The sequence below is a fragment of the Gallus gallus genome, chromosome 2 (assembly GCF_016699485.2).
Source record: "Gallus gallus isolate bGalGal1 chromosome 2, bGalGal1.mat.broiler.GRCg7b, whole genome shotgun sequence".
In the NCBI taxonomy this organism is placed as follows: Eukaryota; Metazoa; Chordata; class Aves; order Galliformes; family Phasianidae; genus Gallus; species Gallus gallus.
This window is the reverse complement of record NC_052533.1, coordinates 107794558-107810014: the sequence shown is the minus strand read 5'-3', so window position 1 is coordinate 107810014 and position 15457 is coordinate 107794558. Positions and strand designations below refer to the sequence as shown.

General features: G+C 39.9%; 1 protein-coding gene across 2 annotated transcripts in view; it reads right to left on the bottom strand.

The window, feature by feature from the left end:
- The window catches only part of LOC421108 (chloride channel protein D-like), a 75789-nt gene that overhangs the window by 8436 nt on the left and 51896 nt on the right, over positions 1-15457 (bottom strand). Inside the window, exon 13 of one of the 2 annotated variants that reach the window (XM_015282651.4) lies at positions 8603-8782. The exons of the other annotated variant lie outside the window; for it this stretch is intronic. Coding sequence (XP_015138137.3) covers positions 8603-8782 — 180 coding nt within the window. The remainder of the gene's footprint in view (positions 1-8602; positions 8783-15457) is intronic. 2 annotated transcript variants of the gene reach the window in all.

Genomic DNA, 15457 nt, shown 5'->3' with positions numbered 1-15457 from the left:
ACATTACTGTTTATTCATGTATTTGGTTCTTCAAACCAAGAAAGAGCTTTGCATGAGTTCTTGGCATTTAACTTATGAGCTGATAAAAAGGTCATTATCAAGCACTAGACTGAGGTTGTCCGGAGCTAAGATCAAATCCTGTCTATGCCCCACTGCCTTTCAAATGATGCTGAATAAATATTTAATCTCTGTGCCTCAGTCTTCAGATCTACATAAGGGGTATTTCTTCTACCTCAGAGCTGTGCTTTGTGGTTAATGCTCATTACTTGAGTTGCCTTCTGTCTGGTTTTATGGATACCATCATCATGGTGAGTTGAGCAGACAGTAAGTCCCAGGCCTCTATGTGAAAATACAAAGGCTGCTGTAAATAAGCTGTAAATATAAACTTAATTTCAAATCTTCAGAAAGAGTAGATTCTAAAAAGTTATGAAAACAGGCTCAGGGTTGTATTTCTGTACAAGCTGGCTTGTTACCAGGCAGATTTTCAGTTCCAGAGGAACCCACCACACATTTAAACGACAGGACAAGTATGTGATCAGACTTTCCATTCACACAACAGTTTTCCCCATGCCTATATTTGATTTCGACATTTAACAACGCTCTGCACTTGCCTAAAAGCCACCCACATGCTGCAGCGAGGCTGCATACGTTTTTAATTTGGCTCTCTGAGTGAGCACACAGCCTCTGCAGCACTCCAGCTTTCCCTCCAAAAGGCTCACAAAGTCCTACAGCACCTGCACAGTTACTGGCAGGGCAAAACAGGCCTACTAATTTAAAAAGTATCGTATAATGCCACTCGTTGGAAGAAAGGTTTTGCACTTGAGGTACGAAATAAAACCACTGCCACAGACTCTATAAACCTTCCTCCATCTGCGCTACTTGTGCCCAGGAACCCTGACAATACATAGGAGGATCATAACGGCAAGGGCTTTTGTTGGAAGTGCTGGATTCTATTTATTTTAATAGACAAGATCACTGTACAGTATATCATTGAAATGAATTGGATCAGCTTTTCAAAAGCAGTAAAAACAAACGTGCTGACAGACCCTACCCTCTTCTATGAAAACTACTGCACCAGCACTTTGATACTGCGGTCAGCTCCCTATCCTGCACACCTAAAAAGGGTGTTCAGGTCACTAATGCGTTACCCTTCCCTTTTTTTATCTCTTTGCTGTGTTTGAACCACTGATGATGGTGTTTCTAGCTTTAATCAGAGTAGAACCACCATTCTGCAGTATTTAGAACAAGTGCACGGGGAGGAGGCAGGGGGACAGCTGTCCGTGATCCCCCAGTATGAAACAAAGCCTCATTTTTATCTTCTTATATTGCACGAACTTTGCAGACTTCTGTGTTTGATTGGGTAACTTAGCATTCCTGTGATCTAAACTTAGCAACCTCTCCATAACAGAGCCAGAAGGAAAAGGCTCTCCAAGATGCTTTCAGTTCTATAGCAGTTATTTCACAAGTGCCAGCAACAATGCTGTCACAATACTAAAGCAGATATCGCTAATCTCAATAATAAATTTTTGCACGGAATGTTTCAGGTCACAATTTGTCTTTAATGTTCCATTTATCCCTAAGATGCTGCAATGCATTGCTTACAGGAAGCAAGTAATTCAGTTTGGATATTAGGAAAAATTTCTTCTCAGAAAGAGTGGTGAGGCAGTGGCACAGGCTGCCTGGTGGGGTATTGGAGTCATCGTCCTGGAGGTGTTCAAGAAACATACAGATGTGGCACTAAGGGACATGGGTTAGTGTGCGTGGTGGGGATGGGCTGATGGTTGAACTAGGGCATATTAGCGGTCTTTTCCAATCGTAATGATTCTGTGATTCTATACTTACCCTCCTGCTAAGAGGAATAGATGTATTGTCTTATTAAACAAGTGTGCATGGACCCTGCACACATGTGCATGCACACACCTTGAGAATAGTGTTTCATTAGTCCCAGTTGAGAGTGCAGACTAAAGAAAAGTTCCGGCACCAGTACCTACAGCCTGACATATCCGTAATAGTTTGCAATGCTGTATCTCCTTTCCCACAGCCCATATCAATATGCTGTACTCGATTTTACTGCAATGCTTGGCAGAACGCATTCCTGACTCACAAGGGTTTCTGTTCACTGCACTGACCAGAGGCATGGCATACCTAATAAGCTGCCATAAGATACGCATACACACACTACTTTGGATCAATGATTTCTCTGTTCAAGGATGTTACTGTGTAATACAGCTTTAAGTTTTCAACTTTGTCATATTTTCTAAACTCTGATCTCTTCAATTTACTTTCAGTTATGTGACATTCCCCTTTAGTGGAGTGAAAGCATGCATTAGCTAAACAATGTGGTTTGGATTTAGTGTTCCCATGCATCATCATGAAAATGTTTGTCTCAGCAATAGTGTCATTATTGTTACTGGGAACAGCTGCTCCACCATGTCTTTCGATCGTGGAAAGCAGAGCGTCTCCCTTCTCAGACCAGTTTACAAGCTGGGAAACTAAAGTGAGACCATCAGGCAGAAGGTTTATGAGGATGATGTGTTCTGTACCTGGCTTCCTCCTACCACAAAGGAAGCAGAAAGTGCAAGAACAGCAGCAAATCTACGTTGCACAGAGCAATGTAGTTTGGCTCCCTCCACTGGTAGCTCCTCTGCCTCTGGCCCAGGGATCAACCGGAGCCAGAAACCCTCCTCTCAGGTGCAGCTCGGCTCTGGCAAAGGTGACGTGCTTCCAGCCAGAAGGAACAAGAGCAAGGAACATGCTGTTGATCAGGAGAAGATTTAACATCTCCCCCAAGTTTCTGAAGCGAGAAGACGTAATTCTACGCGCTCCTCCTAGTACTCTTAGCCTTGCTCTAGCAATTTTCGGTACCCAGCTCTGTGGGAGCAGCACTGTCCCACTGGGCCCACTGTACCCCTGCCCACCATCACAGCTAGGCTCCTGAGTTCTGCGGCTGCATTTCCTGTGACTGGACACACGGGGACTGGCCTCCAGCTCACCACTCAGAGCAAGACCTCCAGAGGCCATTGGGCCATAGCTGAAAATGTTAGGGGGAGGAAGTAGATGAGCCCTAATGTCCCTTCCACCCCAAACCATTCTAAGTTATAAGATGGATTTTCAAATAAAGTCTTTTTTACAGTACATTAGGCCTTTTTAAACGTCCTCAAATGGGAAACCACGCTTTCAGGCACTGGTAATAACAGTGCATTTCTGCAAATCCACATTTTTTTAGCTTTTCAACTACAAAAAGTCCACAGCTTTTGAGTACATTTCTTCTCTGATTTAGAGCACTACATTCTACTTCTTTAGATATCCAGCTTTCCTCTGAAAGCAGGAATTGGGCACGTCACACACCTCCCTTGTATCAGACAAACTTAATTTGGGGAAAGCAGTTACACAGCAAATACACTCCCATTTAGCATATAAAAATTTGTAATTTAACAGTACAAGTAAAATGAACATGGTAAACTACAAGCATTTCTGACGTCTTTACTGAAAATGTTTCTGTTGAAATTTCTTTTTGGCCTAAAAATGAAAATTTTTACCAGCCACGAATGCTGAAGTTTCAGTAAACTTGATGGGTGGGAAGAAATAGGGTTTCCTAGGTGAAAAAATACACACAGAAATGTAGGCCTAATGCCAGAAATGTCACATCCTGTACAGAAGTAGCAGAAAACCAAGCTTTACCCGTTTCTGCTTAGATATATTTATTCTGTACAGTCTGCTTATGGTCAGAGATATTGTGGTTTCTGCATAATTACTTTCTCCCAATCAAACTAAATCAAGCAAAAAAGTATTCCTTCATCTAAAAGATAGACAAACAAAATGCAGAGTAATGGCTAACAGCTGTGTAGGTAAGAGTGCAAATGCAAAAACAGGGAACCCAGGCTTGAGCATTACAACAGGGGAGCTGTGAGTGGAGATCTGAGAGGTTCAAGCGTGAACATAATGGCTTATTTGCTACGGTAACATTCCCTGATGGGCTATTTGGTTGTGTTCGTCAACCCAGCAGTCTTTCCAGGCAAACTGGATCAGAGCAGTGTTCTAGGCAGAAATTAAGATAGCCAGGCAGCACTCGGATTCTGCCTCCCTGCACTGCTTTTCCTTAAAAGAAAAAGAAGAGACTGACACTGGCCTAACAAGCCACCAGCATCCACCTGCTTTTCCTCAGTGAATGCTGGGAGGATTAAACTACAGCACAGAAAACCTCAATCCTTCCTTTTCCTTGGAAAAAAAAAAAAAAAAAAGTGAATTAAGGCCAATTAAGTCATTTGACACTGGAATGGTCTCTGAGATCAACAGGGCATTTATCATTTACTGGGGGAACCTAAATACATTAAGAGATAAAGGTCACCTCAGAAACAAACATCTAGGCAGAGAGCAAAGAATCATCCAATTTGGTGGAAGAAGTCATAGGGAACAAGAGTGACACATGGGCATGTGGAGGGAGGCAATCACACATGAGAGGTTGTGCAGCATGGTGGCAAAAATGTCACTGATGACTACAAGGTACCATCAACCCCCATGTTTCCCAATCATGTCCACAGCACGGGAAAATTAGTGAATTACCTATAGCTTTCCTCCACAAATCCTCCATGTCTTCAGTTTTTACGGTCGTTTACATTATAAAGTAACCTCTGGCAAAGGAAAATGGAGCAACAAAACACAAGTGATGATGTGTCTAATCTGTTCACCACATAACAGAATCATTTCATTGCCCCACAGTGGCTCTATACCACTACATGGTAACATATGGAGAAGTGGCAAAAATAGCTCCTTTTTTTTCCCCCAGTGTTGGTCTCCCAGAAGTTAGGCTTGTCCTGCTGTAGGAGGATGTGCAGCCACAAACTACAGCAGCCAAGACGAGAGGCACAGGGGACCTCCTAAGCAGCTCCTCAGTATGTATTGACAGCCTCACACAGTGTCCCAGGCAGAAATGTTCAGGGCAGTCAGGCAGTGCTCCTGTCCTCAGGTCTCTCAAAGAATGAGTTCCACTGTGAGTGCAATTGCCACCATAGCGAGGAGAGTATGCAACATAAGCCATGACATGGTAGTCAACAAATTTCAGGCTAGCACCTTCTTAACAGCCCAGCTCTCTCTGCAATTGCTGGGAGTAGACAGGGTAGGCATTTCAGCAGCAGTGAGAAGGAATTGCCTGTTTTATTTTGACGTGCAAGGACCATCATTGCTGTGCGAGAAATGAAGGGGGGAGGCATTCCCCCACACTGCACACAGTAGGCTGCATTGCACACATCCCTATCAGTGCTGTGCATCTAGCTCACCAGCCACGTGTTCCTCAAACCCAATTCTGTGAGGGTTTCCCAGGCATGCACACAGCACTGCCTATGGCAAAGTGTCAAAAGAGTTACTCTGAGGAGATAATTGTTTTGGATACTCGCTTCTCAGATACAGTTTGCTTCCTCTTTAACGATTTTAAAGCCAAGAAGTTTTTGTTAGTAGTTGTTTTGGTTTTTAGTCTCTACTGCTTACTCAGTTGAGGAATATAACAGTTTCAGATTTAGGTTATCCATGTAAAATGTGTTTGGTGATCTCATCTTAATCCCCAGTGGATGACCATCCAGATCACAAAATCTAAGAGAAAAGTCTGGCCCCTTTATGCAGGGCTTGGAGATTTTTGTTTGTTTGTTTTTTCAAACAAAATTGGAATATCTGGGTGTTTGCTCAATCCAGCACTGAGGTGCAGTTGTAGGCTCACACAAGTCCCAGCCAACACTTCTTGGCCTCAGTCCTTGCTTTTGTAAGAACTGACATTGACCCTTCGAAAGAAGGGTCAAAATCATTCATATGCTTTACAATAACATAACAACACTGACCCTGTACAGTAACTCACATCACTGCAGTTTGGAGGTGTGGGCAGGTACTAAGTGATGTTTTCATTCAGTCAAATTTTCAGTGTTTCATCCACGCGTATTTCATGACAAGAAATGGTACAGAAATACACAGAAGTGTGAAACAGCATGAAAAAAATATCAGCTGTTGCTGCCTTCCTGCTTTTCCTTCTTTAGCTCCTTGCCCCTATTTATTTTTTAAAGTAATACCAACGTTTTCACGCCAGAAGAAGAAAAAAAGAAACATTTAAGAATCAATAATAATGTCCATGGAAACTCTCAAGAAAAACATAACGGCAAATATTATTGGATCTTCCCCCATCCACATTTTTTAAAACATGCCAAGCAAGCTACATTTTCTCCACTTGAACGTTGTTGGTGTATAAGATGGAAAAACAAATTATACTTTTTCTGTCTGTGGCTTTGTCACCCCCACGTGGGATTGCAGAGGATCCCATGCAGTAAGAGGATGAACAACGCCATTCTCCTTTAAGGAGTTCACAGCATTTCTCATGTTGATCTTAGCAGTTACGTGCCACAAGAGCTGTTATTTTATGAGTAAGATGGAAAACCAAATCCTAGCTACTTATGGTTATGAATACACTAATTCCATGACAAATCACATTTTTGGAGGCTTGTTTCAGAGGCTGTCTGCAGAGCATTCCTTTCCTGGAGTTGGTGAGGAACCGTGGCAGAACAGCAAAGCTACCCATGCTCCCTGCTGGGAACAAGGCACCCAGACCTCATCACAGCAGTTCTCGGGCAGCTGGACACATGGTGGGCGAGAAGGGTGCTGACAGAGCATGCCAGATTGCAGTGCTTGCTCTCAGACAGCCATTCAGTATGGGTTTTCCTGGTGCGGGCAATCAACGTTGGACGGAACAAAAAAAAAAACCCTCACATTTGCTGCTGCTTTGTCAACTATTTAAAATATTACCTTGGTTTTACTTGAAACAGTCTAACAACAGCTCGTTTTTGCTGAGAGTGCCAGGGAAAAAAACTTTTTTATTCACCCCCTCTCTCTGAATACATTCTGTTAGAATGTAGTTCTAGGGATGAAGGAAACTATAGGCTTACCAGAATTGTCAAGTGGTGTCAGATTGCCTCTAAAAGTGCCTCTTTTTAGCATGTGCTCATGATCATCCTTCTGACCCCTCTTTTTTGCTTGCTTCCAACAACTTTGCTCTGCACTACAAAGCACAACAGCATTTGTGTAAACTCACCATACCCCCCAGCAGCCTGAGACTCTCGCTACCAGGTAATTTGGTGAATTAATAAGGAAATGATGAGATTATAAATTCAATTTAAAAGAGACTTTGGCTTGGTCTGTTGTTAGTGTATTTTATTGGTGAGTCCAGCTGAGAACTAAACAAACGCGCTGCTAGATGGCATATATTTTCAGATTGCTACACACTGCATTATCGCTCCGAAATTTAAGTTTTAGCACCTTAGCCCATTTCTTGTTAGCATTTATGACAGCATCACCATGAAGGAACAAGAGTATATACCACATACAAGTATATGATACTGCAATTATTGATGTTACTTTTTCAGGCCACTACAACCCAAACAATCTGCACTGTACAACTTTCCTTTTACAAGCCAATATTTCCCTAAGAGGTTCATGCAAAGTTCACGGGTTTTATTAAATATTCACCCACTTTCCATCTTTATGCTCCAAAATTTCTGCTGACCATGGAGCTATGTATGAGGTAGGTTCATGTGATCCAGCTGTCAATAGTTCATACTTGAAAAGTTGCTATAAAACCAGCAAGGAGGCAAGTCCTAATCAAATTTCCACTCATGATATGTGGATAGCATTTTTCCCCATCCAGACCAACAGAAGAAAATACATTTATCTAGGTAGTTACCAACTTCTGCCCAATTAAGTTGATAAACAAGAAGTGGGTGAAAAAAAAATTCTCTACAAGGGAACATGTTAGAATACTATGAACATTCAGCACAGATGACACCATGTGTTCATATTAAGGTTATTGGAAAGTATCATTAATAGGGCTTTGCTATGTGAACTCCTATGTGGAAGCAGTTGTACATGCATCCTCTCCTTTCCTCTAGAATACTCAAAGTGGGAATTAAGTCACTGCCTCTCCCATTCCTGACCCACCACTCAAAGAACAGTCTTAAGACTCCTTTGTGAAAGAATAGAATCATTCTTGCATATAATGCACAGTACCAGCAATACTTCATTTATCAAGATATTTTATATGCCTTTTGAGAGTCCCCAGTATGAGAAGAATTCCTTTAGTCTAATTCTTGTTTACGTAGCATGAAATTTTTAGTGACTTTGTTGCTTATCTTGTCTGTGATATGATTTACATTAATCTATTTCCTTTAAAAGTGTACAATAATAAAATGAAAAAAAAAAAAAACCCTCAACAGAAGAACAGGCCAACTTTGAATTGACATGGGACATTTCATGAGTCACTAGATTCAAATCCCTTAAAATTACTGTTTCTTTGAAACTTTAATGTTCTGAAGTGCAATTTTCCCTTTTTCTACAATTCCTGTAACATCATTTTATTGATACTTTTCCATAAATCCCTTATGATATAGATAGCCATGCACCTGAAGCTTTCCAAAGTCCTTTCTTACAAAAGACACCTGCTGTTCATGCTAACGGAAGTAGGAACAAGTTTCATATTCATCCCATATGGTCTTCACAAGCAGATGTTTAAAGAAAAAAAAAAATGAAAAATAGCCATAGACATCACATAACATCAGCTTGATAGCATTTTTACCTTTTAATGGTTCCCTGAAACACCTGTGCATGATCTGGCTTGGGCCTGCCAACCACAGGGAATCCACCGTGGCTTGTGCTTGCAAGAAGCCAAGCCAAGGAGGCAATGTTTTCCCTCAGGTGAAGGACTCTCACGTGAGGCTCCATGACATCCCTGGCAGAGAACAATTCTAGGTTCAGCCTGAAAGGCACAAAGCAGACAGACAAGGGATCATTTAGTAAGTATACAGGAAATTAAGTGTGCTGTACCATGTTAGCACTTGATGAGTTTATGAAGTGTCAGTAAATTACTTCAAGATGGATGTGAATCTGCTTTATTTGCAAGTTAAAAAATGTAATTACTCAATAAAATCCCTTATCAAGGATTGCTTTTCTTTGTGTGAGAGATATGATAAATTCAACCATATGCACGACATGGTCATCCTAGACAGAATATTGTAAGAGTTACTTACAAATTTGCATGGCTTCTCTCATTAAATATATATATATATATATATATATCCATCTTTAATCTGAACTGAAATCCTCTGGAATTCTGGTTGATTTCAAATAGTTTAATGTTCAGCACTTTGGAGAAAATCAGCCTTTCACTCATTACTGTAATATTTGCTGTTTCATCAGTAGCATCTAGGAAGACAGCCCCTTCAAAGGTTTCTTACATGTTGTATTCTTTTTTTTTTCCAATATTCTGTAACACTTTTCAGGTTCTAGGAAAAGTTTCAGGAAATGTGAACATACATTAATTGAAAAACTTGTATACCCCTGCTTCTGACATTAGGGTGAGATGAAAAACAAACAAAAAAACAGGCATAATTTCTACAGAATTACAGTAAACCAGATTCCGACAACTGAAGTCAGTGAACTTCTCTAGTTTTAAACTTGTTTCATTCTTTCTGTTTTCAAAAAATACATTAGTTATTCCGATTATCTGGACACATCATAAGCCAGAATCTCCTGTTCAGACACAGGCTGACACAAACCACAGACAGAGACAACTGGAGCATAAATTTGCCCACATCCTGTTTTACCAATGTACCTTTCATCCCTGTGGTAAGAGCAACTATTTCCATATGTTGTTAATTATTGTCCTCCCTCCTGAGAGACACAGGGTGATTGTTTCAAGGCAGTTTCTCTGATGTTTTGTGATGTGACCACCTGCCTAAGAGCAACTGACCTGAGAAGACAGTGCAATTCATACATGGCATCAACATACACAGCTGTTAGATAAGTTTCTTCTTCTAAACTGAGATGGATTTAAATGAATCCTGAAAAAGAACAGTCTTATGTGCATTGAATCATGTCAAACCTATACTATTATATGAAACAGACTACAAGCAGTGAAGATTTGGAACACCGTCTTATTACAGTCAAAGATCCAGAATACCATCTCATGGAAAAATGAACCTCTCTGAACAACATTTTGTTTCTGAGAAAAAATGAGTAGTGCTTTATCTTTAAAATTAGTATGGCTGAGTGTAGTATTTGGTACGAGTCAGCCAAAACAACACCAAAAAATCCAAATGATTTTTGTTTTTAATTCTTAATTTCAGAGTACTACCAGTTGATGCGGTACAAGTAATGGAACTAAGTGGGAACCAAAGATGCTGCTCAAGATGAGCTATTGTCAGAAGTCTGTGATTGTGGCTGTTTGTTGGAAAATTATATTTTCATAAATGACTAACTACTGTTTGTCCTCTTCCTCTTTTCCATCTCTAGAAGCCAAATACAAATCTGTATTTGCTTGTTGTAAGCTTTGTCTATGAATGACATACACTGTATTGCTATTAAAAATACTGTACCTAGCACAGTGGATACAGTGCAGAAAAATGATTAATGATAACTGTTTCCTGAATTACATGATGTGCAAACCCTGAATGATTTCTAAATAAGAACATTTTCATAAGAACATAAGAAAATTTTCCAATTTCACAACTTTACATTTTTGCTCTATTGCATAGAAAGCAAATGTTCCAAATTACTGCAGAAGTCTATGAAACATCCGTAGGTTTTCTCAAATCAGCCATTTGTATAAAAGTAAGTCATAACTTTTTACACAGGCTTGTGATCTTGGCTTTTTATGGTATTATGAAGTGTCTGTATTGTCTACAGCATTATCATAGGGCAGCTTTTTCAGAGTAAGACAACACAGTAAGGATTGGTACTGATTTAGTGCTCATTGGCAGTGACATTTCTTTCAATTACTCTTCCATCTACTACTGTAAAGAATAATCTTGCTCTGAGAGGAAGATAAAAGCAACAAAATAGTTATCTTATGGAAGACAGTTATGAGGCCAAGGCATCTTTGAAGAAAAGAAGGCACTGGGTGTCTTACTACTGGCTGCTGTCACTAATCACAAGTCCCTGGTCATCTGCTGTCAGAACACTTAACCTGTTCTTCCTTGGCAGATCTGAACGTGGCTAAGTAGTCATTCTCCTCATGCCAAGAGTCACAGGTCTCCAGCCTTCCCCACCACGGGAGTCTCCATTTCCCATTCAACCTACTATAGGCTCTGAGGTTCCTCCTTCTGTGCAGCTAGGGTTCAAGCTGTTGTTAAAAGAGTACTCAACAGCCTTCTGCCAGGAACAGCCTTTACAACAACAGATGGGACGCAAAGCCAGCAGAGGAAGCTTGCAGAAGAGCCAGAAAGGGGAACACTAACAGTGAGGAGGAGACTGAAAACTATTACAGGCACCTACAGGCGCGTAGCTCCACCAACAGCCATGCTAACTGCCCAGGCCATGCTCACAGCCTTTTGGGCAGTAGTGCTCCCCGCAGAGAGGTTATACCGTAAAACCTAGATATATGCCCAAATGCTTCCCAAGGACATTTTGCTTAGCTGGTGAATGCCACTGCTGTTGCACACCTCTATGTAACAGAGCCCTTGGTTTCAGTATGTAATTTCAAACAAGGACATTTCATTTATCATTTTGAAAATTCCTTTATATGTGGAGTAGCAAGAGGTACTTACATTTGGATTTTATCATGTAGATCTTTCTCACGTGTTTAGTTTTACCTCAAGGAGAGACTCAATGCTATAGCAACTCTACTAAAATAGATCTAGTGTAAATTTTTCTTTTATAGGACACGTGAGAACTTTTTCTCCCAAAATGTAATTCACTACAGTAGTGTAATATGTTATAGTATTAAGGCTATTTCACTGAGGTTATGATATCCAAGTTTCAGGTTCCTTTTAAGAGCACATCCATGACTGGGGATATAACATGGAACAAAGACAATTTGCTTTACGACATAAATAGGATGGTCATTTGGTAAGAAGCCAGTATCCCTGAGTGGTAAACTGTCTTGAAGTGATTCATGGAAATGTAGTTTAGGCCCTGTTGCTATTAAATCCAGTGGAAGTTTTCCCACTGAAATAAATTGTTAAGGATCTAACCATAACAGATCTAACCATAACATGGAGGTTTCCTTAGACAACACGCAATACAAGGGAACCTTTCCTCATATAGAGTTTACACTGTATTTTATGCAAGTTTCAAGTGATTAAAAGGACTTAAAGGGTTGTGGGAGGGAAAGAAGCATAATCCTAACTCAAACATACTTTAGGGACCAAGGTGCATGAGAACACAGGCAGTGTTGCTCGCTTGGATTTATTCATGTACTTGCCCTCATCTTTTTTATCTGTCTCTCCGTTTCTGCACTGAGAGTGTTTACCCACTGACTCACCACAGGCCATCTTGCTCAGAGCAGCACAAGATTTTATTTGGGCTTCTTGTAAACCATTGTTTTATTGCCCTGACTGGCCATAGTATCTTGTATAAATAGTTCTCAGGATCTTGTTTTGGGGTTTGCTTAATGTTTGTGTTGATTTTTGAGATCATTTAGGCAGAGTGAGAACCCTGAACAATTGAGAATACAAGCTGGTTAGCTACAGGAACGTTGTCAGGTTGGAGATCATTACAGTTACTTACCTTTGTTATAAATGCATTACCAAATATTAGAATGATTCAGTTCCAGTTTCTACTATCATGCATTTTCTGTGACTATGGCTTTCTTTTTTTAAAATGCACTTCACTTGGCCAGAAAAAAATAAACAGGTTTTTTTCATGATTTTCATTTTAGTACAAAACACACCCCATGGTTATGAAGACCTTCTGCTAAATTATCAGTAGAGATTATTAGTGTTAGCTTTCTTTTTCTCTAACATCTTTAAAAAGACCCTATTATGAATAAACTCAAAACAGCAGAAAGTTGCTTACATTTATTTTCTTTTATTTTAGGGTTGTTTTTTTTGTGTGTGTTTTGTTTTGTTTCAAGTAATAAAAAGACATAAAAGTAACAGACCCACCAATGTTCTTTCCAAGAAGCCATTTGGTTTAAAAAAAAAAAAGCAATCTTCCCTTAAATTTGCATGTCAGCATTGATCTCGCTATACAGTAGAATTGTATATATACACACACAATGCTTATCATATGCGAATGACTGAATTGAGTAGATTTTCAAGTGAATTAGTGAATATTGTGAAAAAAAATTATTCTTTCAGTACGCTCCAGAATAGTCACTGAGATCAATAGATGGAAACAAGAAGCTCTATGAAACCGAATTACACGGGAAAAGGGTTAGGGTTTTTTAGGGGGTTAGGGGGTTTTAGGGTTTAGGGTTTAACCCTAAACCCTAAAAACAGAATTTTTAAATTGATTTGCACTATTCAGTGCTAACCCCTGAAATAGATATGTTTAAACTGCTATAAAATGAAATTAAATGAAGTAAAGCACAGCGTAAAATGACGCAAGTTACCTTCATGCTAGCAGTGTGCTTTCATCTAATTAGATCTATTTAAAATCAGTTTTCAGTGGAACTTTGCACAGCAGACAAGGCCTACAAATCCTTGCTGTCTTATTTTAGCTGAACACTAAACGGAGGGAGGAATTCTTCTGTTAAACCAGGAGCCAAAAGTTTGGCAGAGTTCAGTCTCTGTTCAGTGTATCTACAAATATTTATACTGACTGTAAGATGACAAGCTTCCCAGCATCTCCTGATCCTGGCTCCCTCCATATCCTTAAATGAGGGGACATTCAGCTATTCAGTCCAATGGCCTTTTGATAGCATAGCACTTACTGTGAAATGTGTTGTTTGGGTTAACTGAACGTCTCTGTCACTTATTTCCCAGAGAGGATTTGAAAGTTATATATGTTTAGCAACTACTGTATGCTAAAGACAAATGGATTTCTCATAATCTGCTGGGAAAATGTCTCTAATACTTGAAAAAATGCAGAACAAAAAAAAAATAGGAAAAGAGAAGAAACAGATAAGGAAGATTTTGTTTTTCGGAAAAGAAATGGAGGGGGTATTATTGGATGTTTGTAGGTTTTCTGTTAAGACCTTGCTTCTGTGTTTTTCCCTTATGAAGTTTTTCCAACCAGCCCTGTCAGTACAAAATGCCGCCATGTTAGAAAAATAGCAGCTCCTACTCATAAATAGAGTTGTTTATAGGAGAGCATTTAGTTTTTTAAAAAATGCATTCTGTTGTGCATCAGACCTTGGGATAAGCAGATAAAGCCATGTGTGAGTGCAGCCACTTGCTGGAGCTTCTCAAAGAACAACTTAAAAACTAATGCCCCGAGCGCACCGTGTTCTAAGTTGTAGGTAAAAACACAAAAGACATAGTTCTTGGCTCAGCTTTCACAGTGCAGGTCCAAAAACAAATTGAGATTGTAACTAGCTGTGTAATTTAGTAATGAGCCGTGTCAGGGCACTGCTACTGAAGGGCAACATCCAGTGGAAATGACCTGTTATCTTTCTTCCTATAGAAGACTACGTTAGCCAGAAATGTGGGAGATCCAAAATCACCGTGGGGGATCTGAACTCTCACCTCAAGATCTAAAAGATGGGGACATGCTGCAGTAACCAGGCTCTCAGGGAACTGGAAGCAACTTAAACCAACTTAAACCAAGAACACTTGGCAGCTCTATCAGCAAAGCAGGACTCATGCAGGCAATGTGTAGTTGGCTCTAAAGAGACTATACATCTGTGAATAGTTGCATTATGAACTACAGGTCACCACTGGTCATCATATATAAACGTTTCTTAAAAATTCTGTAAGTACACCCCCCTCCTTGTCTTGTGTGTAGCCATCCTGATCCCTGCAGCAGATTTTTCACCAAGTGGGAGAAGCAAACAACCTATAGTCATTTACAAGTGTACATTTTTTCCAGAATTCATATTGCCTATATTCTTGGAATTCTCTCCTCAGTCCTCCTCAGGGTCATGGCGCTGTATTCCAAGCAGCTATGCTGTACCACAAGGGGCAGCTCTGGGATACTGCATACACTTCAGCAGCAGGAAAACATCAAGCACAGCAACACACCTAAGAGCCTCCCCATCTCTAGAGAGACCTGTAAGATGTCTCTACATCTAGCTACGCAGTATTTTCTCTCCCACAGGTAGAAACCTACTAGAGAAAAAAGCCAAACTTTTCCTAATAACTGAATGATTGATAAATTCAATGCCTGTACACAAAATACATGCCCCACAAGCATCCACATTTACACATTATCCCTTGTACCAATAGACCTTGTACACACACAGATGTGTATAGATGAACACAGAGAAAAACCTCAACAGGGATCAGCTGTCTTGATGTCGTAGGGGTTAATAATGATGGACATATTACTTATTACTAGTGTATTCAGAATGGGAATGACTCAGTTATCTTTGCATTTTCCAAATTATTATCTGAGCCTGTAAGAATCTCTTTTGTAAAAAGAAAATCTTAAGTTTGTGCAGTCTCCATCTGCCCTGGCATTATATCCAACCAGAGGGAAAGAAAGCCATTTTTCAAAATGACACAAATACAAGCAATTTAAATTCAAGTAAATATTTTGAGCAAACTTCCAT